This window comes from Diadema setosum, chromosome 13 (assembly GCF_964275005.1).
Source record: "Diadema setosum chromosome 13, eeDiaSeto1, whole genome shotgun sequence".
Taxonomy (NCBI): domain Eukaryota; kingdom Metazoa; phylum Echinodermata; class Echinoidea; order Diadematoida; family Diadematidae; genus Diadema; species Diadema setosum.
In genome coordinates this window covers 6,704,880-6,727,665 of record NC_092697.1, presented here as the reverse complement: position 1 = coordinate 6,727,665, position 22,786 = coordinate 6,704,880, and the positions used below count along the sequence as shown (strand labels likewise).

The window sequence follows — 22,786 nt, the reverse complement described above, 5'->3', positions numbered from 1 at the left end:
CTGCCCTCAACGTCGCCTGATGCAGCAAAGGCTGAAGGGTGGAAATAGAGCTCGCGTCGCGTCGATTGCATAGCACATGATTATGCAGCTAGCCAACCGGCCCATCGCTCCTGAAAACGTGCATGCACGAGCCCGGCACCGGCGCGGCGCCCATGGCCCAATCCCTGGCTAAGTACAATTACAATACACTATAAGCGTTGTACCGTGTTGTGAGAAATCTAGGGTAGCGAAGCCACGAAGCTGTCTGTGGAAACGGGTGTTCTAATACAAGGTCGGAAGGCAAAGGAAGGGACTCACACTTCAAAATGATAAATACAGGGTAAGGAACTTGAAACTGCGAAAAGTAGATTTGAGTTAACCAGCGAATGCATTTATTTTGAACAATCTAACCAAAAGCCGTCTGCAAAGCTCAGTACGGTAGCCCATGTGTGCCAGCCGCTGCAGCTGCGCTGCTCGGGCGAATGAGGGTACCAGCATCGGGGCTGCCTCCCACTCCTCGTCCGAAAGCATCGCATCGTATATGCAGTCATATTCTCAACTTTAGGTGCGGTGTCACTCTATATTAGATCAAGGTTTATAGTGTGACCGCCATGCTTAACCAAGTGTAACTTGTCCACCTACACTGCACTGCATTAAACTTGTTTGTATCCTGTTCTTTCTTGGACTGTTGGAGTAAGGACTGTCTAACGTTAGAGTTGTCAAGATTATGAATGTGTTCAAAGTCACCTTGACTGAGCTGAGCTTAGTCATGAGATAGACTCTATGATTACTACTAACAATAGTCTAGCGCGAGCATTTGGCATTGGAAGGTGTGGAAGCTAACGGAAGTGTATCCTTTCTAATAAATACTGAACAAATTTTATTCAATTGCTTCATCAAGCGGGCATCATTATCATTATGCATTAATTCAGCTAAAATCTCATAATAATAATGCTGATGTTTTTAGCTGTAACTAGTCTAGTATAAATGCCCAAGTCTTATCTGCAACTGGTATGTGGTGATCCAGGCAGGGGTTTGGGGGCTGAAAGCAGTTATTAGTTATGAGGTATGACAGCAAAATGCTTCTTTTTTATTGTTTACATAATAGTATTCTGTACATGTTTCAGCTTCTCATGCATACAGTTCAATTTGAGCATGAAATCACAAATGAATTTACAGCCATAAATACTGCCTGATGCACCCGAAAAATGGTGTAAAAAAAAAGAAAGAAAAGAAATGATGGTAATTAGGCCTACATCCACCAGTGGGTGGCAGGTGAAAAAAAAAAAAAAAAGCCTGCTACACAGTCAGTGGAGGTTATGTTTTTGGTTCCGTATGTTTGTCTGTTGGTCTGTCTGACTGTGTGTCTGTTTTTCTTTTTGTATGTCTGTCTTTCTATTTGTGTACAAGATAACTTGTAAACAGACAAACAAATTTTCACCAAACTTGCGGGGTATGTTAAAAAGTGAGAAAGAAACAATTCAGTTTAGAGATCAACAATCAAAGGTCATTTATTGATTTCATGTCTTTTATGATGCCTATGACCTTTGACATCATGACCCCAAAATTTAATTGTTTCTTTCTTTCTTCATTATGAACGCACCCTGCAAGTTTGGTGAAAATTTGTTTGTCTGTTCAAATAAACTTTGAATTCCTCTAGAATTGTATGCTCTTCCATATTTCATTTAAGAGGTTTCTTGCTATCTCAAAAAAAAAAAAAAATCATCATCAAATAAGTTGGAAACCTGAAACCCTATCTCAACCAAAACTGTACCACCCCTTTAACTGCCCCTTGGCATTTGTATCAGAAACACAAAGTTCATGATATCTGGCCTTGAAATATCTTGCGAGTGATAACCTTACAGTAGAAGCTGCCTGTGTGGTTAGTGTGTGTATGCAAATACTTTGAACTTTGGGATTCCTGTTCAAAGTCAGCACAGTGCTTCAACACAAAAGTAGAAGGTCACACTCTTAGAAGAAACATTGTACAACATTTCAAGATTTCCAACCAACATACTGGTGTATGAGACGGGTCTCGTAGCATTTGCAAAATGTGCTTGGTACCCGAGATAAGTTTTTGACTTTGAACATCTTGACTAATCATATGCAGCATATAATAGGCAGTCATTATCTCAATGGACTTGATACCATTATGTCAATTGGTCCAGCTTGTTTTGTTTTATGTATATGTATTTTAATTAATTAACATTTTTTTTCTTCTCAAAATTGTTACTGTGAATCAAGTGTACAAAAGATGCCAGTCAAGGGCATAAAAATGCAAGACCTTCAAAATTTGATTTAACAAAACAAATGTTAGCTCTGGAGAGGACAAAAAGGATGGTAGCAGGGCCGGTGGAGCATTTTCAAAAGTAGGGGGGCATTTCCGGGTTTCATGAGCTAACAAGCAAAAAAACAAAAACAAAAAAAGAAAGAAAAAGGTCCTCAGCTCATTTCTCCCCTGTCATTTCCGGGTTTCTTCAGCTGACAAGCAAAAAAAAAAAAAAAAAAAAAAAAAAAGTGGTCTTCAGCAGAAAAACATAACCTTAACCACACTTTAAGATCTGTATCTACTTCTATTAGCGCCACTTACGTACTTCCGGGATAAAAAAAGTGGGGGGGGGGGGGGGCAAAGTGATGACACCTTCTGTATTCCTTTATATGGTGCACAAAAGGGGGGGGGGGCGAGTATAAGCGACTAAAAAGTTCAAAGGATCTTTCACGCAGAGTGAGGATAACGTTTATGTGACTGGATAAGGTCGAAGGTTATGCCATCCTGACCAAGCTGAGAATTTTACTCATCGCAACACTTCATGAGCCTTTTCATTATGCACATTAATGCAAGAAAAATAATATTGATCTGCAAAGTAGCAAATTTAGTTTAGTCTACCATACATGTGCAATGTATGTTACCGCAGTTTACAGTCATAATATACTGTAAAACGAGGAATGCTCGTGTGCATTTTAATTTCGTGAGCGCCAAGATTCGCGAAATTATTATGCACACGAAAGTTCTTGTCTAATGCATTGAACGCCAGTGGCAATTCACAAAAATTTTATGCCATGAAAAAGGCCATTGGCTCCAATACTTGAAAATTCCATGGGCACCGTGAATTATCATGTTTTACAGTATAAGTGCTACTGAAACTTCGTAAAGTTTATTGTCTCCTTACAAGTGGGGAAAATGAAGCACAGTTGATGAAGTCACAATGGCCAGAAGTCATGTTGGCAATTAAAAACTAGTCAATGGATAATTAGGCAAAGATACAATGTATGTTAATGCAGGCATTTACTTTGTGCATGCATATTTTAGCCCACAGACTAAAACAAGAAATGAAAACCCCAAAACAAAAAATTTTGTACTCGTAAACTATGGAAATAGATTGGTGCAGATATAAATCTATCAATGCTCCACAAACTATGTCTATGATGATGCGGCGTGCCTTGAGTCAGTTGAAGTATATTTCAAGTGCATCCATATGGTATTAAATTAAATCTGTCTACAATACAAGTACATGTTATTATGACATCTTTGTATGCAGCATTAAAGGGATGGTATAGTATTGGTTGAGGTGAGGATTGGGCTTTTAACTATTTGTAAGATACCAAGAAACCACTTATGAAATAGTAAAGAGCATACCATTTCAAAGAGGAATTCAAAGTTTATTCAATGGAAATCTGTTTTGGAATGGCTGAGACATCCAAAAACAAAGTAAAACAAAGCGATCGTAATAAAGGGTGGGTCCCATGAGGCACCTTTTATTAGGACTGCACTGTTTTGGATATCTCGGCCATTTCAAAACCAATTTCGTCAAGTAAACGTTGAATTCCTCTTGGAATTACATGCTCTTTCACATTTTAAAAAAGGTTTCTCATTATCTCACCAAAAAATGTTAGAAAGCCGGAGTCAAGTCTCAACCAAAACTATACAATACCTTTAATCATGTTAGAAGTTGTAGTCGTGTGTCTACATGTATGTCTGGACTTACTGGTATCCCCCACAGGAAACTAGCTGGAAGGACGCTGTTCATCACTGGCGCTAGTCGTGGCATCGGGAAGGCCATAGCCCTCAAGGCAGCCAGGGATGGGGCCAACGTTGTCATAGCAGCCAAGACAGCTGATCCACACCCAAAGCTTCCAGGCACCATCTACACAGCAGCTGAAGAGGGTATTTCACACATCCTAACGGGTGTCTTCTGTCATTATTTAGATCTACATCTTTGGAGTTTGTCAATTTACATATGTATCAGCAGTTGCGATCTTAACAAATTTAATTTGTAGAGGGAAACAAAGTGAAGAAACTTGCACCTGATCTTTGGAGTTGTTCAGTGTTGGAGGAATACCGATGGTCACATGCCATCTATTGACAGAAGTTACAACCTTGGCATGATTATTGCTGAATTTTGTGCCATTGTGGTGCATCGTGTTTAAGATTATTATTATTATTTTTTTTTTTTTTTTGCACAACCCTGTGTTTGTTGTTAGTGTTGGATACGAGAAATGCAATGTCTTTGTGTATTGATATTGTTTTTTTGAAAACACATGAACAGAATCTTGTGTAAAAAAGAAGAAGAAAAAAAAGGAAAGAGAAAGAGAGTGATAAATGGATGATGAATAAAAGACAGTTGGTCACTGTTCATAAGTGAGCTATTTAGTGTGCACAGGTTGGAGCTCTGCACTGCTATTTGTAATGCAGAGGTTGGACCTCTACATCGCGCATCAAAATGTAAATTTGTGTGTGTCTATGAATTGCATAGTTGGTTTTTTCACAACAGTAGAGTAAAATTTGATCGCAACTGATTGACAGATTGCCCTAGTTGGTAGTTCTTTATGTTGACGTAGGGCAATTTGTCAATCAGTTGCAATGAAAAAACCTTGATGCAAAAATTTGATTAATTTGAATAAATGCGTAGTACCCGTTGCATGCTACAAAGATTAGAACCAGCACTGGCTGTTGGGCAGAAGCTGGGTGGTCGAGTGGATAAGATGCCCTTACGGTGATCAGGAGGTCGTAGGTTTGAATCCTGCCCGAGTATGTATGCCCATTATTTTCATTGTGGATACTACTGAACAATGATTAATTCAGTGCTTATTTATATCGATGTAGGGCAATTTGTCAATCAGTTGCAATAGAAACAACTCTGCACAAGAATTTCATTAGTTTGAATAGAATTTAATCCTGTGAAAATGTAACATATATTTCCTGCTGTAGTTGAGAAGGCCGGCGGAAAATGTCTGCCCTGCGTCGTGGACATCAGAGAAGAAGCCCAGGTCGCATCAGCCATCGACGAAGCCGTGAAGAAGTTTGGCGGCATCGACATCCTTGTCAACAATGCAAGTGCAATAAGCCTGACCGGTGAGTGAGCGAGATGAGTGGTACAGTAGTTAAACCTTTGTGTGCTTTGAGTTGCCAACTGACATAGAAAACCCCTTCACATTAAACACACTGTCCAAGGTCCCTGGCCCAGAAAGGGTCTAATTTCCATGAAACCTTTTCTTAACCCTTCCAGTCCTGTGAGAACTTTGCTTCGGATATGTGCATCTTGTCATTATCAAATTGGCAACTCTGAATTTCACTGCAGGTCTGACATTGGACAGAGATTAGGTGGAGCTGGTTAAGTGTGTTATGTCTGCACAATGTCTGAAAGAAATTTTTAGGAAGAAAAATTGAAATAGAAACAGGAATTGTCATCTTCCGAATTGTGTTGCCAATTTAACAATCAGTCATAAGGGTAGGAATGAAAAGACTTTGGAAGATTTATGGGTTAATCAGAATGTGACATATGTAGCCATCAGTATCATATCATAGATAGCACACGGGTAACATTTGGTGGAAATGTATAGAAACGAATTTATAAAGAAAACAAAATTCAGTTGGAATTGAAGAACAAGATCTTAAGATTGTAGATGAACAGTCAGGGTCAAGTCCTTAAAATGTCATGAAATAACATGTACAGAGAGAAGAGGATTCCTGATAGGATTTCAGCTATCCAAGTTATGGACAGAGAATTCGGCTGGATTAGATTAAAATACTGAAAGTCTGGAAACTATGGCAAGGATGGTATAGTAGACAGAATACTCTACAGGTACATCCGGTTCATACTGTACTTGATGTTCATGTTGAGTTAAGGAATATTGTGTGACTCTCAATATTCAGGGATTTGATTAATTCTTCACACATATTTTCCTTTGCTGCAGGCACTGAACAGACTTCAATGAAGAAATATGACCTCATGAATACAATCAACGTAAGGGGCACATTTCTTTGGTAAGTTTTTAACTTTTGATACAATAGCATGGTGTAAAATGTGTCTGCAGAGCATATGTGGAAATTAAGTTCTTCTGTTAAGATTTCTGTAAGCTGTGAGATAGTAGCTGCACCAGTAAATTGTGTCGATTTTTTTTTTTTTTTTTTTTTTTTTTTTTGAGTTTGGTTAGATATGAATGAGTTACTGAAGTGGATTCTGCAGCTGGGAGTATTTCCATTCAAATGATTTCAAATTTCTTTTGTCTCCTTGATTTATCGCACTGATCAACTGTACAGGAAATGCTCTCTACATTGTCTGAGTGAAATTACTCCACACTTTATCTGTACACATTTCTACATAATTACATCATTTACAGTGCCAGTTATAAAAAAATATGGTTGTGACGAAATTCCGGTTACAACAAAGTTATCCACTCTATGTATTTTTATTTGTTCGGTTTTAATGAAATTTCGATAACAAAAGAAAACTGTCGGTCAGGAGGACTTTGTTATAACGAGAGTCCACTCTACAAATTGTACTCATGCAGCTCAAAACTCTGCCTGCCGCACCTGAAGAGGGGCACCAATCCTCACATCCTGAACCTAAGTCCACCTTTGACCTTTGAACCCAAGTGGTTTAGGGGCCATGTTGGTAAGTACAAGAAAGATTTTTTTCTCTCTCTCTCTCTCTCCTAAGTTTTTTTTTTTTTTTTTTTTTTTCAGTAGGCTTCAGTATACATCAGACTAAAATAGATTGCACTATTAAAGAGCCATTCATCCACATTTGGTGGACAGAGTTTGCATTTTTTTTAAAAAGCAGTCTGCTTTGTAATTGATATGGCCATTTTTACAATCAGTGGTGTAAAACACGGTTTTGGAACTAATTGGTGTATAACTTTCTTATACACTGACAGATATGCATTATTTTTTCTCATAAACTTACCACCCACAGTGTCTACCTTGGGTACCTTAATGAACTTTCCTCTCTTTTTCTTTCAGATGTGGTAGGCACTTACATGCTTGAAATCCAACACTTTTGGTGTATGCACTCTGACATGGTTTTTTTGTCAGACCTAGCATATTAAATTGTTTATTCCTTTTCATTATTTTTGTTGTTGTGGTGATAGACAGGTATCCAACATTAAGAACTATTATGTTTACCAGGGTCTGCTTTGTCTTCTTTAAAGACTGAAATTGTCCAAACTTTATGTTTCGGAGGTGACATTTTCCGTTAACAATTAACCCCTCTTTTGAGTTAGCTCTTGCTCACAATTATAAAATTCAACTTTGCTAATTTCCATCAAAACAGAATAGTAATCAATCTGACTTAACTTTGATCCAAAGATTATTTGATTCAAATAGCTTATCATTTTTTGGTGAGTGTTTATAAATTGATGCAACTTTTCCATTAACTTTTCTGTCACCTCCGAGACAACAGATTTATGTATTTGATTTTTTTATTCTTGACATCAGTTATACATTACATTTACAAACATGTAACATATCCCCTCACATTATCTCTGAAGGAAGGTAGTAGAAATATAGCCTGTTGTTTTCATTTCGGAGCAATTTACAATTTTCCGTTAACACGTGTCACCTCCGAAACAATCGTCACCTCCGAAACAACAAGCGTATTATATTTGATAATTTTTTGAAGACAAAGCAATTTTGTTTGATTCTGTCCAACTGACAGGAATCTCTTTTGGATGAAAATAGTAATATGGCAACAGGAAGTGAGAATTTTCTAGAGATTAATAAAAGATCTAATAAAAACTAAGAATTACTGTTTCGGAGGTGACAAAACACTGTTAACAAGAGTTTTTGCTCATTTCTATTGAAGAGAAACCATATCATGTACACCAATGGTTTCATTTATTTTAGTAACATAAGTCTCAAAGTGGAGAAATCAACTAACACACTCCCACTCTTATTTTTATTACTATACTGTACGTTTTAGGGCAAATTTACATTTTTTTTCACTTTTTTAACAAAGAGAATGCACAAAATACACCCATCTGTTGTATATATAATATTGTAATCAAGATCAATTCTGCTTTAGTTAAGTAAACATATAGATGCTTTCATCTTAGAAGCTTGATTTCCAATTTAAGCAATTTAGTTGTGAAGATTTACCAATCAAAGCTTTCCATGTAGGTTGCTTTTTCTTGTGTTTCGGAGGTGACATTGTTTGTTAACACCATATTGTTATGTGATAGTGAAAGGCAAGACTTCAGTTCCTTTTCACTATCTATTAACATTTTCAAATACATTAAATATCTACAAAATCATCACAATAGAAGTGACTTTTGTATACCTAGCTCACCAGAATTCCCTTGATTCCAAAGTGATACATGTGGCAGTTCATGCATGCCCTAGTCCACAATCTTAAAAAAATCATAAAATAATCAAACTCCTCAAAAAGGCCACATGCCTATAGCTGGTGCACAACTTATTCTTGAATTCTTAGTTGTTGTTTTTCCATGTACAACGTGGTAATCATAAACAAAATTATGTGACTTTTTTTTTTTTAAATATGACAATAATTATTACATTTTCCAAGTTGAACCAACTGTTTATGACATTGTATTTTTTAAGATTATTGAAGTTATCTGACAACTAAAGTGAACAGAGGAACAAGTCCCCAGGACTGGAAAGGGAAAGATCCAAAAACAAGATTTGTAGTTCTATCTCAATATAATTTCGATGACGTGTTTACCTTGTTTTGTTATTATGTTTTATCTTAGAATTTGGCTTTAAGTACTGGAATTTCAAGGAAAGAAAATGGTTTCTTAAAGGACAAGTCTACCTTCATATACATGTGGATTGAGTGAATGCAACAACATTAGTAGAACACATCATTGAAAGTTTGGGAAATTGGACAATCCATTCAAAAGTTATGGGTTTCTTAACAGTATCTATGCAATCACTGCTGATTGAGACGACTACGACAGTATATGATATCACATGCATACAACGATATAAAGAAAATATCAAGTGAATTTCACAAAACTTTACTTTTGGAAAAAAGTGCACATTTCTTCAACTTGCTACTGATGTATGTTAGGGCAATATTATTCACCCTGCCTTCCAAAAGAGAGAAGTCATGTGTTCTTTTGTTATGCAAGAAAAGTGAAAATATGTTGAATTTTCTTGATACTTTCTCTATATCCTTGTACACGTGTGACATCACAAGCTATAGAAGTCTTCTCATTCAGCTTTGACTGAGCAGAAACTTCAAAAATTCATAACTCTGGAACGGATTGCCTTATTTTCCTAAAACTCTCACTGATGTGTTTTACTAATATTGCTGTATTTACTCAACCCTCGTGTCTATTGAGGTGAACTTGTCCTTTTTCGCCCCTTATAGGGTTATTTGAGACCAGTTTGTGTCCGGGACCTTCTGTGAAATTGATGGGTGAAATTACTGAACAAAAAAAGATTTTCCCCATAAGTTCACACAAAAGCATTATGCTGCTCTCTTCAGCTGGGAAACACAAACTGTTGTCTTAACCAAACTGTAAAAACTTGCTAAAGATTAGTATGAATTACAATCTAAAAGAAAATATGAGCTGGTATCCACTATCATGAAAGAGAATAACTAAACAAAATAACAAGTAAGAACTGAAAGAAAGAGCTTATATTTGAAAATTATAGCCATGAGGAAAGACAGGAATGTTCACAACTGTATTAGCTAACACCTGAGAAGTTGGGTTGTCTCTGTGTTGTGTCACCTCCAAAACAATAAAATGATTTTTTCTTATCTTATACTTTTTACTCTCAAAATTGACTAATATATATGATTTGCTGGTAATTTTCAAGCAATTCAGAAAGATACATAAAATATATTTTAGTAATGTCAACAGTTTAAATGAATCTGGTATATAGAAAATTTATCCCAGATGAACCAAACACCTTTCACCAGTATTATAACATTTGTATGGTGGCTATCAAGAATGATGAAGAAGTTATGAACATCCTTGAATTAATCTATTTATAATACTATGTGCAAACAAAAATATAATACAAGTCAAATAAGAATTTTTGCTTTTGGCATTCATAACCTATGTCCCCACCAAAAAGTTACAATGGTAGCCTCCGCAACGATAACTTTAAAGATAGTGAATCAATCTAAAATACAATTTGAGGGATTGAAACTATAACTCATTGCCCACACCTTACAGAAAACCCCATTCAATTTGCTTCAGAGTTCAAAGAGAAATGAGGATTTTTGTAGAGCATGTCAGGAATCCCTTCCCTCCAAGTTCTGTATATTGTGTTTACACATTAATATGCAGTTCCAAGAGGATCCAAGTGCTAAACTTGGAAGAATCAGACTCCTGACATCCTTTATAACAATCCACATTTCTTTGAGACCACTTAACCAAATTGACTGGGGCTTTCTGCAAAATAGAGCTAAGATGTTATAATTTAAGACCCCAAAGTAGATTTTAGCTGATTTAATCATATTGGGTGCTATCAATGCAAAAGTCTAATTGTAATTTTTTTTTTTTTTTTTTGGGGGGGGGGAGACATACTATGTGAATACTTGAACACAATGTTAACATTGAATGTCACCTCCGAAACAAAGTTATTCTTCCCTGGTGTTGTGGAATAAAATGTTCTGAGAGCAAAGAAACATTACTAAAATGATCTTACACCCTCATTTCAATTTAAGGTAGAAAATGGAATGCCATGTTTCTTCAGGTTACAATATCTAGCTTATGTCCGTCATATTCTTACTGTAAATGAATATTTCAACACAATGTTAACATTGAATGTCACCTCCGAAACGAAGTGATTCTTCCCTGGTGTTGTGGAATAAAATGTTCTGAGAGCAAAGAAACATTACTAAAATGATCTCACACCCTCATCTGAATTTAAGGTAGAAAATGGAATGCCATGTTTCTTCAGATTACAATATTTAGCTTACAACCTTTGTCCAAATGGAAGGCAAACTACCGGTGCCCATGCTAATCAATGAAGTGTAAAAAAACACTTGTTCTGTGTGGTTTATCTGCTTGAAACAGGAGTTAATTTCTTGTTCTCGAGTTATAATTATTAAAAACATTGATAAAAAGAAGAAGTTTTGTGTTATTGTCACTTATTCTAAAAAAAAATGAGTGTTACTATTAATGTCACCTCCGAAACATTCTATTATGTTAACTGTCACCTCCGAAACATCTATGTGTGAAAAATCCAAGATTTAAAGAAATGATTGGAATTTCATTTAACCTACATAGGAGGGTAGCCCTTCTTAAAGACTTGTTATAGTATAGAGTTTGGCCTGGCTTGCCCTCCAATAAATAGTTAAAATCTCAAAAATTGCATGTCAATTGGTATTTTTACCAAAAATTTATAAATCTCATGTATTTTTTTTTTTACTCACTTTATATTCAACCCCCAAATAGTTTTGATTCACAAACTATATATTGTTGTTAACCATATAAACTTTGCATGGTGAAGTTTGACTACAGAGTTTTGTCATTATGGTGCAATTCATGAAAACAAAATTTTGCTTAAATTTACTTCAGGTACCAGGGTTTTCCTTAAATTACACCAATAACTCTTCAGCTTTAAGGTCTGAAATGTTATTTTTTCAAAAATTTGAATACTTTCCAACAGGAATCAAACAAAAAAATGAAAAAATATTTTGTTTGAAATTTTGACCCTCTGAGTACAAAAGTTACACCACTGATCGTAAAAAAGGCCATATACAATTGTTAATAACGTCAACTTGCTCCTTCATCTTGTAGACATTGTATCATTATCACCCGTATACTCTCTCTCGCCAGTCAGTCAAATCAAGCATACACAAATTTTGCTTTGTTGGACTGTAGTATGATTGAAAGAAGGATAAGTTCAAATGCCCATATGTTTTAATTGCATTTATCTTGCACATATGGATAAGACCAAGAGTTTGCCTGTAATTGATGTTGCAATGGCTGCTACATGTTACAATCAGTAGACCTGCTTGCCATTCCCGAGTGCATAGGCAGCTCTGGGAAAAATTGAATATCTTAACATTTTCTGACCCCCTCCCTCAGATTGTGTAAACTCTCCCTGATTTGGGAACCAATTTTGCCTATTGAGATGCAAGTAAAGAGTTTGATCGCAAAATGGGCTAACTGCTATTTGTAAACAGTTTAAAGTAAGTCCATCATCAGATAGAGCAAAATAAACCTTTCCAGTAATACCTCACTTGTAATATAACAAGGAATATTTTTAAAGTACAATTAAAAGTATCCTGTGTTTCCTTATCATTTTCTCTGTTTGTGTAGCAGCAGTAATCTCAAATGTGTCAAATTATCAACAGTGGAGTTAGCTCAATGCCATTTGTAAACATTTTGAATTAAGTCCCTCTTCAGATAGAGCAAAATGAATTTTTCGAGTGATACCTCACGTGTTACATAACAAGGAATATTCTTGAAGAACTATGATTAAAAATATCCTGTATTTCCTTATCATTTTCTGTTTTTGTAGCAGCTGCTATCTCAAATGTGTCAAATTATCAAATGTGAAATTAGCTCATTTTGCAATCAAACTCTTCATGTACAGTATTCATCGCATAATCGGGACCAGTTGGGAGTAGCAAACACGGCCCCTTTAAGCGGGGTGCCCGATTTCGCGATGAGCACTCACCATACACTAACGGCATACAACATGTACATTATGTAGTGCACACACACACACACACACACACACACATGCATACTGACGTACTGTACATGTACATGAATACACAACCACGCTACCCCTTGGCGCGACCCTCTAGCTCTCCCTGCATTCTCGCAATGATGTAGAGTAATCGCAACCACGTTCTTCTTCTGTCCCCTCTCTTCGAACACAAAATATGTGGATTAAAAGCTAGCACTTTCTTAAACATTCGTAGAATTCTTGGACACGTACGTAGGGCATTCTGTATAAATACATATCCACAACCATGAGAAATGTTTACCCAGAACTGATGTGGGAACGTCAATGAAAAGTCCTTCAATCATTCAATCATCACGGCTTGATTGTTTACTTGCCGCGATCACTGCACTGTACATGTGTTGTAGCGATCTACCTCGCCATATATACACATGTACAGAAAAGCGAAGGCGGGCAGCGAGCTGAAATGTACGTGTACTGGATGGACGGAGGTCAAAACACACCAGTCCGAAGCTTGCTTTGTAAGTTTGATGTAAACGACAACTGATAGGGAATCTTTGAAATATTGTTGTGGTATTTTGGTAGATTTTTTGTGTAAAATATCAACAAAATCAATGATCGCCTGAAGAAAAATTGTCCCGTTTATCAGAGGTCCCCGCCCAATTATCCAGTGAAAATAATGTGCATTGGAAATGTTTCTGGGAAGCATATGTCATTTAAGCGAGGTTCCCGATTATCAGATGCCCGATTATGCGATGAATACTGTATTAATGCACAAGTATTTCTGCAATAGCTGTTGCTGAATCACCAGGATATTGATGTGACCATGTCGGCAGCCCTAAACCATCTATGATCATATCCCTTGCTCCACCTCCACCCTCTTTTCCATACAGCCTATTCGATAGCAAAGTACGGCATGTCCCTCTGTGTCCTTGGGATGGCGGACGAGTTCCAAACTGATGGGATTGCGGTCAATGCACTGTGGCCGAGAACCGGTACGTATTTTCTGGCCATTTTGTGCTGTCCCATTGTTACAAGATTAAAACATGTAACACACTTGGCATTAATGTTCAAATAACTTCAGTTGTATTGCATGAGGGCAATGCAGATATTAAAATGCTTTTTTTTTATACAGGGCAGTTCATACATCACCGTGAAATTTTTAATGCTAAAATTATGTATTATATGTGACCCTGCACCACAAAACAAACAAAAAGTCGCCAGACATGAATTTTTAGTTAAGACCATATTCTGAAAGAGCAGACTTTAAGCTTAAAAATGATGTATGTAACTCAAATCAAATGGACTCTCCTAACCTATCTAAATATTGGAAAGAAAGCACAAACTAAGGAAAAGTGTGAAGTGAGAAAAGAGGCTCTGAAGTACAGTGTCTATTCAAGCGCTTAATCTTTACCAAACAGTGCTGGCTGTGCGATGAATGGGACAAAAAACAGGAAGTAAACCACCTGAGTAACAACAATGAAGGGATTATCAGATTAAACTGAAATTAAGCATGCCTCATTAACACATTCTGTCCATAATTACTGCCTAGTTTCAAAGCAGTAGCACTATCCGTTCAAAAGTTATTAGAGTTGAAAGTGAAGAGTGTGTACAAGGTTTTTCAGAAATGAAAAAGGGACTCTAAAGACACACCTAATCATACTATTCTACCAAAAATGTTCGAGATAATCTACTAAAAAACACACTTTCCCGCCCATTTTATGACCCCAAATTTTAGCATAATGTAAAAGAAGACTTGCTCTTTCAGAAAATATGAAAAAGTCAAGATCGGCAAGGTTGACCCATTTCACTTATTTTCAGTCCTCACGCAAAATCAGTGTGTGCGACTTTTTGTTCGTTTTGTGATGCACGGTCACATATAGAGATTGAATCCAGCCTGTAAACTAAATGTCGAGGCAAAGTGTTGCTCTATTTTGGGGCTTCTATCCTGTAGTGAGATACAAAAAATGGGAGTATGAGCACATACACCATCAAATGGTTACATCAACAATCATCGTTACTGAATACCTTTATTAAAGAAACGCCTTTTGCCATGCGATGTGAATTCCACCATACGCTTTGCAGTCACAAATTAAGCAAATATTCTGCTCACGTTCTTGTATTCTATCCAGCCATTTGGACGGCAGCCATGGATATGTTGGGCGGGGGCGCCGATCACACCATGAAGGGTTGCCGAAAGGTGGACATCATCTCCGACGCCGCGTACGCCATCTTCCTGAAGGACAGCAAGTCATACACCGGCAACTACTGCATCGACGATGAGGTGCTGCGGGCTGAGGGGATCTCAGATCTGGACCAGTATGCGTGTGTCAAAGGTCAGATATTCCTTCGATGCATGTCACTCATTGGACATGCGGCATACTTTGGCAAGATTCTTGAGCTAGATTTTTTTCACTTGTAGTCAAGGCATACACATCAAATTTAATTATGGGTGAAGTGCGGCTCAACAGGTCAATGAACTTGCCCTATGAGCACTTACACACAGTATTTTGGTGTACTCTCAATACCTTTCAACAGATTTGAGATACAACCACCAAACTCATACCATTGGTACAAAACCTAAAGATACCAGTCAAGTTTAAACATTGGTCTGACAAGTTCAAAGGTCAAATGGTCAACAAACTTCACCTGATAAGCACTGCACACATACATGTAGTATAGTGATGTACTCTCAATAGCTTTTCACAGCATGAAAATATGACCACCAAATGCACACCACAGGTACATCACTTAAAGATGCCGTTCGAGCTTGAACATTGGGGAATTTCAACAAGGTCAAAGGTCGGCAGGTCAAAGAACATTTCCTGATAAGCACCACATATTGTGTACTTTCAATAACTTGCCTCTGCTCTGATGTTTGACCCCAAAACTCACACCACATGTGCATCACCTAAAAGTTATGGTCAAGTTAAAAAATTTGTGAAGCCAGACAATGTCAAAGGTGACAAAAGTCAATGAACTTACATTGAAAAACTATTATCACAAATTGTGATATGCAGACGAGACATCGCTTGGCATTTGCCTTGTGATGAAAATTTTTCTACGGGATGCATGCTGGGAAAAATGTGTTTAATTCACTCTTGCTGTGTTTATCTGGCCTTATTACAAAACAGAAGAATGAGGCACAAGGGCATATTTTATGAATCAGTGGTTTGGATGCACTCATTAACTTCAGATGTGACCTAAATCTTACTAGGCTAAGACCTGCGGATATAAACCATTCAAAATTTAACTTGTGCATCCAAGTTTCTCTAATCCAGTCGCCCCTGCACATCATCTGTATAATGACAACAGCAACTTTGAGATAACCCATTAGCACTTCATGGGCTGTCCACATATTTCACACTGTTAGATCTGAAGTTGTACAGTTTTGTCATGCATAGAATATCTCAGCTGCATCTTTGTGTACAATTATTATGTGTATACTGTGCTAATTGTGCTAGTTTGTTCCATTTTCCATTCATTCTTGCAGGAGAGCCCCTCCTCCCCGACTTCTTTGTGGAGCCTGACCCAAACACACCACTAGTAGGAACCATCGGCGAGATGCAGTCACAGACGGCCGGGGCTGGAGCAGGGTCGGCAGCATCATCGCCATCGTCTGGCGGAGGGTCACAGGTGGCGACCATGTTTGCCCAGATGCAGAGTATGGTGGACGCCAGCTGGGTGCAGAAAGTCGGGGCAGTGTACCAGTTTGAGCTGTCAGGTTAGTAGATCCTCAGTACAGTTGAACCTCTATTATCCGGCCTCCCTTTATCCGGATCTCTCTATTATCCGGACGCAATCTCGCCGTGATTTTTTTTAATAATTACGGGAAGAAAGGAGGATTCCCAACTCCTTGAGAACTCCTACCCAAACACACATGAATTACATGTTACTTCCAATATGATTAACATACATTGCATCAAATTTCCTTACAAATTGCTTACCTTCAGACATTTCAACATCCCGAAACATCCCCAAATGTAACAATGAAAAGGTTGCAGTATACACATTACTACATGTGGTACTACAATGGGCTACATCAGTACATGTGTATGTATATGTACATGTATAAAGCATTGAGTCTCCCGTATCCGGCCAAATCCCTTATCCGGATGAGCCCCGGTCCCGACTTGTCCGGATACGAGAGGTTCAACTGTATATATCAGAAGATACTTTTATGTGATTCCCATTTGCACTGAGGGCAGTTACCATGGTAACAGCAAAAATGCTTACAATTAATTTGCTGCACTTGGCTATCACTATCACAAAATAGTTTGCAGGGACACCTACTTGCAATGAGAGCAGTTGCCACGGTATCAGCAAAAATGCTGTGAATTGATACAAAGTATGTTGCACTTGGCTGTCACTATAGTGACTGCATAATTGGTAATATTATGATGGACAAGTATTGGAAAGAGTGTTAGGACTTGGGGTACAGGTGGATGCATGTGAAAGCTTGGGTGGGTAGACAGCTCAGGTGAGATGAGATTAGTTATGGGGAAAAAATGGGTAGGTGTGAAAATGACATTGATAGATATTAGGGTCTTGCTGGTAGATATGAGGGATAGGGGAGTATGTGTAATGGTCACCATGGTAGATATGAGTTGGTAGGTGAAAGGGGTGAGAGGCTGCTACATGTAAGGGTTAGGCTACTTGATGCAAGGTTCAGAGATTTGCAGATGTGAGGGTCAGAGATCTGTAGATGTGAGGGTCAGATAAAATGCAAGGGCTACATCAGAAATGCAGGGATATGGCAGAAATGACTCTGTAGTACATTTATGATTTACTGTAAAACTAGAGACATTTGCAACATGAAACTTTCACAAATTGGAGCCAACGGCCTTTTATGTAGCATGAAACTTTTCCAAGTTGCTGCCCATGGAAAAATTACGAGAATATTATATATTGGATTGCGTAGACAAAAACCTTCACATGCATTTTACTTTTGGGAATTATGGCTCCTAGGGGAATTGACAAAAGCTTCATGTGCAAAGAAATATTACATTTCATGCCATTAATGTTGCTGCATCACAGGTGAAGATGCGGGTACATGGCACCTTGATCTCAAGAACGGCTCTGGTGCAGCCGGCTCTGGCCCCGTCCCCTCCGGAGCCGCCGACGCCACCCTGCTCATGAGCAGCCCCGACTTCATCAAGATGTTCAACGGTCAGCTAAAGGCTACCATGGCCTTCATGGGAGGCAAGCTGAAGATCAAGGGAGATATGGGCAAGGCCATGAAACTCGAGAAGATGATGGGAGAGTTCCAGAAGATGCAAAAGTCCGGCGGCGGTGGTGCGGCGGCTGGTGGCAAAGCGGAGCAGGCAGCACCAGCAGCGGCAGCAGCAGGGTCGGGACAGGTGGCCGGCATGTTTGGCAAGATCAGGGAGCTGCTGAATGAGGAGACGGTGGGAAAGATTGGAGCCGTTTACCAATTTGACCTCTCAGGTGAGATTGAACCCTGCACATTAATACCCCAGGACTAATAATCATCCTCAGTACTCAAAGATTCCTTTCACAATTATACTGGGATGCAATGTTCTGTCTTTCCTTCTAAAGCTATGTAAATAACCCCTGCAGAATAGTAGATTGTCTTGCTGTTTGGAAACATGGCAATCTTCGCAAGGTCAAAAAGTTGTATTGCAATAGTACGTGAAAACACGAGGACAAACTCTTCTTTGTATAATTTTGCTGCTGTGTCGATACTTCTTGCATCTACATAAGCATACTCCAGTGAAAAAAATTATGTAATTTTGCAGCTTTCTATCTTTTTTTTTTTTTAATTCAGAGCTTAAAGTACTAGTATATGAGGGTATATCATCTCTTTTAATCTGTGCAAGTGTTTTCCTGAAGACCTATCTGGATGTCCCCTGGACCTCGTTTGCAAGAAATTGTGCATATAAACTTCTTTTTGGGGGGTGGGGGAGGGGTCATGATTTGCTTCAAATGTTGGCAACTTTCTATGCTCTGTAATTCTCCTGGACATTTGAAGGAAGAAATGAGGTTCTGACAGACTAAAATCTAAATGAATTCAATCAGTAGAGCATTGTGTCCATTTGTTTTCAGGAACAAGCACAGTAATTTTTTTTTTTTTTCATTGGTAAAATGAAAAGAGTATACTTTGACTACAAATAATGCTTCATCTATGCTGTATCTGTTTAAACTATACTGTAGTCTTCAAGGAGCAGACTGTTGTTTCTTACCTCTTGAGAAAGAGTGCAATGGTTACTTTGTTGTTGATCCATGCTTATGTCTCCAAAAGTAGATTATAAATGGTCATGCTTCACTGATGAATACTCTGAAAGGACTTTTTGACTCAAAATCAAACTTTTCCCAATTTTGTCTCTCTCTGTTCATCTGTGTTATTTTCTTTTCTACCTTTATTTCTGCATGTCGATTATTTTGTTGCTCTCTCCATTCTCTCTATATTTTCTTCTTCATAAACCAACTTCACAGGGGACGAATCGGGCTCGTGGCATCTGGACCTGAAGAATGGCGGCGGTGCAGCAGGCGAGGGCGCCGCAGATAGTCCAGACGTGACCATGATCATGGACAGTGCGTCCTTCATCAAGATGTTCCAGGGCAAGATGAACCCCACCATGGCCTTCATGGGCGGCAAGTTGAAGATCAAGGGAGACCTCGGAAAGGCCATGAAGCTAGAGCAGCTCATGAAGAAAATGCAGTCCAAACTGTAGGGTCAACCACCCTCCTTTTGATAACCCCTCCCTGCTCCACCCCATCCTCTTTCCTCTCTCTCTCTTTACCCCTGTGCCCCCTCCTCTCCCCCATTCTCAAGTTTCCATCATAATGATTTGTAGGAGCTGACTATAATTGATTCTATTTATGCAATGAAACTATAATTTCTCCTGTTCCATACTAGACTGTGTATTCTGTTTCGATTTTGTTTGTTTTTCTAAAACCATTTAACTTTCAAACCTAAAATAACATCAAAAGTGCACAGGGTGCAAAGTAACCATGTCAGGACATTTTGTATCCATTGTTGTCACGCGGAAGACTGGATTTAGGAAGAAAGTAATCTTAAGATATACCTTAATTAATTTTTTTCCCCCATCATATCCCAAGCTCAAACTATTAACATATTCCGTCAGTCTACATCCTTGGCTTTCATATACCCCTTAAAGATTAATGTTTTGTTTGAATTTATGCCATCTAAACTCTCTTTTGTGGATTTTATCCTCCCTAGCTCAACACCCTCTTGCTAGCTGGTGAAACACCATAACAAAAGGGTGTAGCAGACTCATGAAATGTCAGATACACTCATGGAGATTAAATGCTTGATTTGTTTTGCTGATTAGTTCTGGAACATACAGAGTGTAAGCATCACCCATGCTATGATGCAACTACTAGTGTTATCCTCTACAGGCTCAAGTAGCTTGGCATCATGACACTCTGAATTTACCAGATTATTGATCGCACATTTCTACAGAAAAATGCATGTGCTTCTTGCCTCAGAACTTGTGATAGCAAGGTAAAAGATTCTAAGCATTGGAATGCATTAATGTTCATGCACATCGTGCCTAAATGTGTTACTTCAGCAGTACAATTTCTGCGGTATGAAATGCCAGAATTCAGCAGTATATTTTGATGCTTGTTATCGTTTGTTGCCAAGAGATTCGTTCGGAGAAAGGAATTATCTCCTCCCTTTCTAGCGCTTATGGAATGTTCTGTTTTTTAACATGTACTGTGAAACGAGAAATGTTCGCGTGCATTTTAATTTCGCGAATTTCGCGAGCGCGAAGATTTGCGAAATTAAAATGCACGCGAAAGTTCTTTTCTACACTATATGCATTGAATACCAGTTCCAGTTCGCGAAAATTTCATGCCGCTAAAAAGGCAGTTGGCTCCAATTCGCGAAAAATTCATGCCGCGAATATATCATGTTTTACAGTAAATGTGACATCATTATTTGCCGAAAATCCACTTAGAATTTTATGACATAATCCTCACATATAGCTCTAACATTCCTCACCTTTAGTGGGGTGACTTAGTCCCATTTATGTATATTTGTTTTAGTTTGTCTTTCTATTTGCATTTTCTTTTGTGTACCTTTTGCATATCATGGTTCTTCAAGAAAGAAATATGTTCCAAATACTGAAATCATTTTGTTGTTGGTATAGAGCCCTATACAGTTACTTTTGTTTGGTTTTTTTTTTTTTTTTCAAAAAACATATTGAAGAAAAGAAACCTGTTTCATTTTAAAACTACAAAGGTCATGATGTATGACCTTCGTTGTAAGATGTTAGGCACACACGATGGTATAATTTGTAAAAAATACATTCACAAAACGTCTTGACGATATCATACTAAATATGTTTGTATATTGTCAGATATGAATTGAAATATAATCTTTTCAATAACAGAATGAAATACACATAGTATCTGTTTGGCACAATGTAGGAAACACCTCCCTGAAATTACTTTAATTCTAACATGGGAATTGATAGGAATTGATACCTTTCATGCAGAGCCAAGACTAGAGGTTTAATTTTGATGTTATGAAGAAGTCAATAGTTTGGAGTGAATATAACTTCCATGAAAATCTTTTGCATTGTGCAGCATTATGAATCAATTAAGTGGCATCACCATGGTAGCCAAAAGCAGATGTTGATGAATTTTAGTTGATTGTCAGTCGCAGCTCATGTCATTCTTTGAAAAGCCTACCATGCACAAATGAGATGCAATGTCTAGTGTAAATAGAAATTGTTGACAGAAGGTTGTAATATTTGTTTGATAAATTTATCTGATGCCCTGTCACATGCTGCATTTGACTTCTGTTTGTTGGTTTTCTGGAATGCTTGTAATAATTGTGAAGGGTAAACACAAAAAAGTGAAACTTTGTGTTTGACTGCTGAAGATGGACGAGAAATTGTCAGGCTGTCTAATGCTTTGTTGAGGAAAATGCAAATATGTCGGCCTCCTGATTATGGCGTGATTTAATCACAGTATTGTCAATTAAATTTGACACAATAGTATTCAACATGTACAGCCAGTATGTTTGTGTAATGCAGAAGTATTATGTCAGTGACTTGTGTACTTGTGTGTGTGTGTGTGTGTGGGGGGGGGGGTGGGGTTGTATGGTAAGGTAATCCATGGATGGTGAACAGAGTGTATGTACCATAAAACAAAACAAAACAAAACAAAACAAAAACTTCCATCCCCATCCATGACATAAAAGAATTTTAATCGCTGTATAAAAAGATGAACTAAAAAAATGAAATAATCTAGTAACACATTGTAGAGTATGATTAAGAGATTAGGATTTTATTGATGGTGTTACATCTCACCAATTTGATGAGGATGAAAGAGAACATCACTATGCTTAAAAGGTGAAGTTTTTTTGAGCAGTATGGAGGAAAAGAGAGACGAGGAGGTAGATGAATAGAGGAGGGTAGAGAAACCAGAAATGGGAGGGCAGTGAGGGCTTAAATGGAACTACAGGCTGTCAAAGGCAGAATATGATTGACTGCATTGATTGCACTGAACGGCGTTTTGGTTGTTGGCTGCGTGACTGCGATTGTACACTGTATGCGTGCATTTGTGTATATGGTTTTAGCATTATTTTCAATTTACTTCACTGTGGGACTTTTGTCATCTTGATATACATGTACCATGCAATGCGCGAGAACGTTGCTCAAACAAACAAACGACGTCTACTTCTCTTTCTCTTCTTTCACCTCTCTCTTGTCATCTATCATTTTTCATCTTTATCACCCCCCCCTCTCTCCCTCTCTCTCTCTCTCTCCCTCTCTCTCATCAGGCTAATGTGAAGTAAAACTCTACAGAAGGTTGACTGCTGCGATTTTTGCTTTATTTGAATTACAAAATGTAGGTTGACAGACGGGAAAATTGGAACTTCGGTAAGAAGTGCGTGTATAATGCTGCACAGGGGCC

The 22,786-nt window shown here is 37.9% G+C and overlaps 1 protein-coding gene across 1 annotated transcript; it reads left to right on the top strand.

Annotated features, from left to right (window-relative positions):
• Positions 1 to 192: 192 nt before the first annotated feature.
• On the top strand, positions 193 to 21,867 carry LOC140236405 (hydroxysteroid dehydrogenase-like protein 2). Its single transcript, XM_072316335.1, has 10 exons — positions 193 to 319; positions 3,981 to 4,144; positions 5,189 to 5,332; positions 6,175 to 6,244; positions 6,772 to 6,875; positions 13,768 to 13,869; positions 15,007 to 15,210; positions 16,368 to 16,598; positions 17,912 to 18,322; positions 19,331 to 21,867. Exons 1-10 carry the CDS (start codon positions 306 to 308, stop codon positions 19,567 to 19,569), a joined length of 1,683 nt encoding a protein of 560 aa, XP_072172436.1. The 5' UTR covers positions 193 to 305; the 3' UTR covers positions 19,570 to 21,867.
• Positions 21,868 to 22,786: the final 919 nt, after the last annotated feature.

Bases quoted from the DNA above. Each gene is read 5' to 3' on its own strand.
- LOC140236405 (XM_072316335.1), top strand. The intron at 4,145-5,188 runs GTATTTCACACA...TTCCTGCTGTAG, and splicing joins CTACACAGCAGCTGAAGAGG to TTGAGAAGGCCGGCGGAAAA. The intron at 6,245-6,771 runs GTAAGTTTTTAA...GTACTCATGCAG, and splicing joins GTAAGGGGCACATTTCTTTG to CTCAAAACTCTGCCTGCCGC.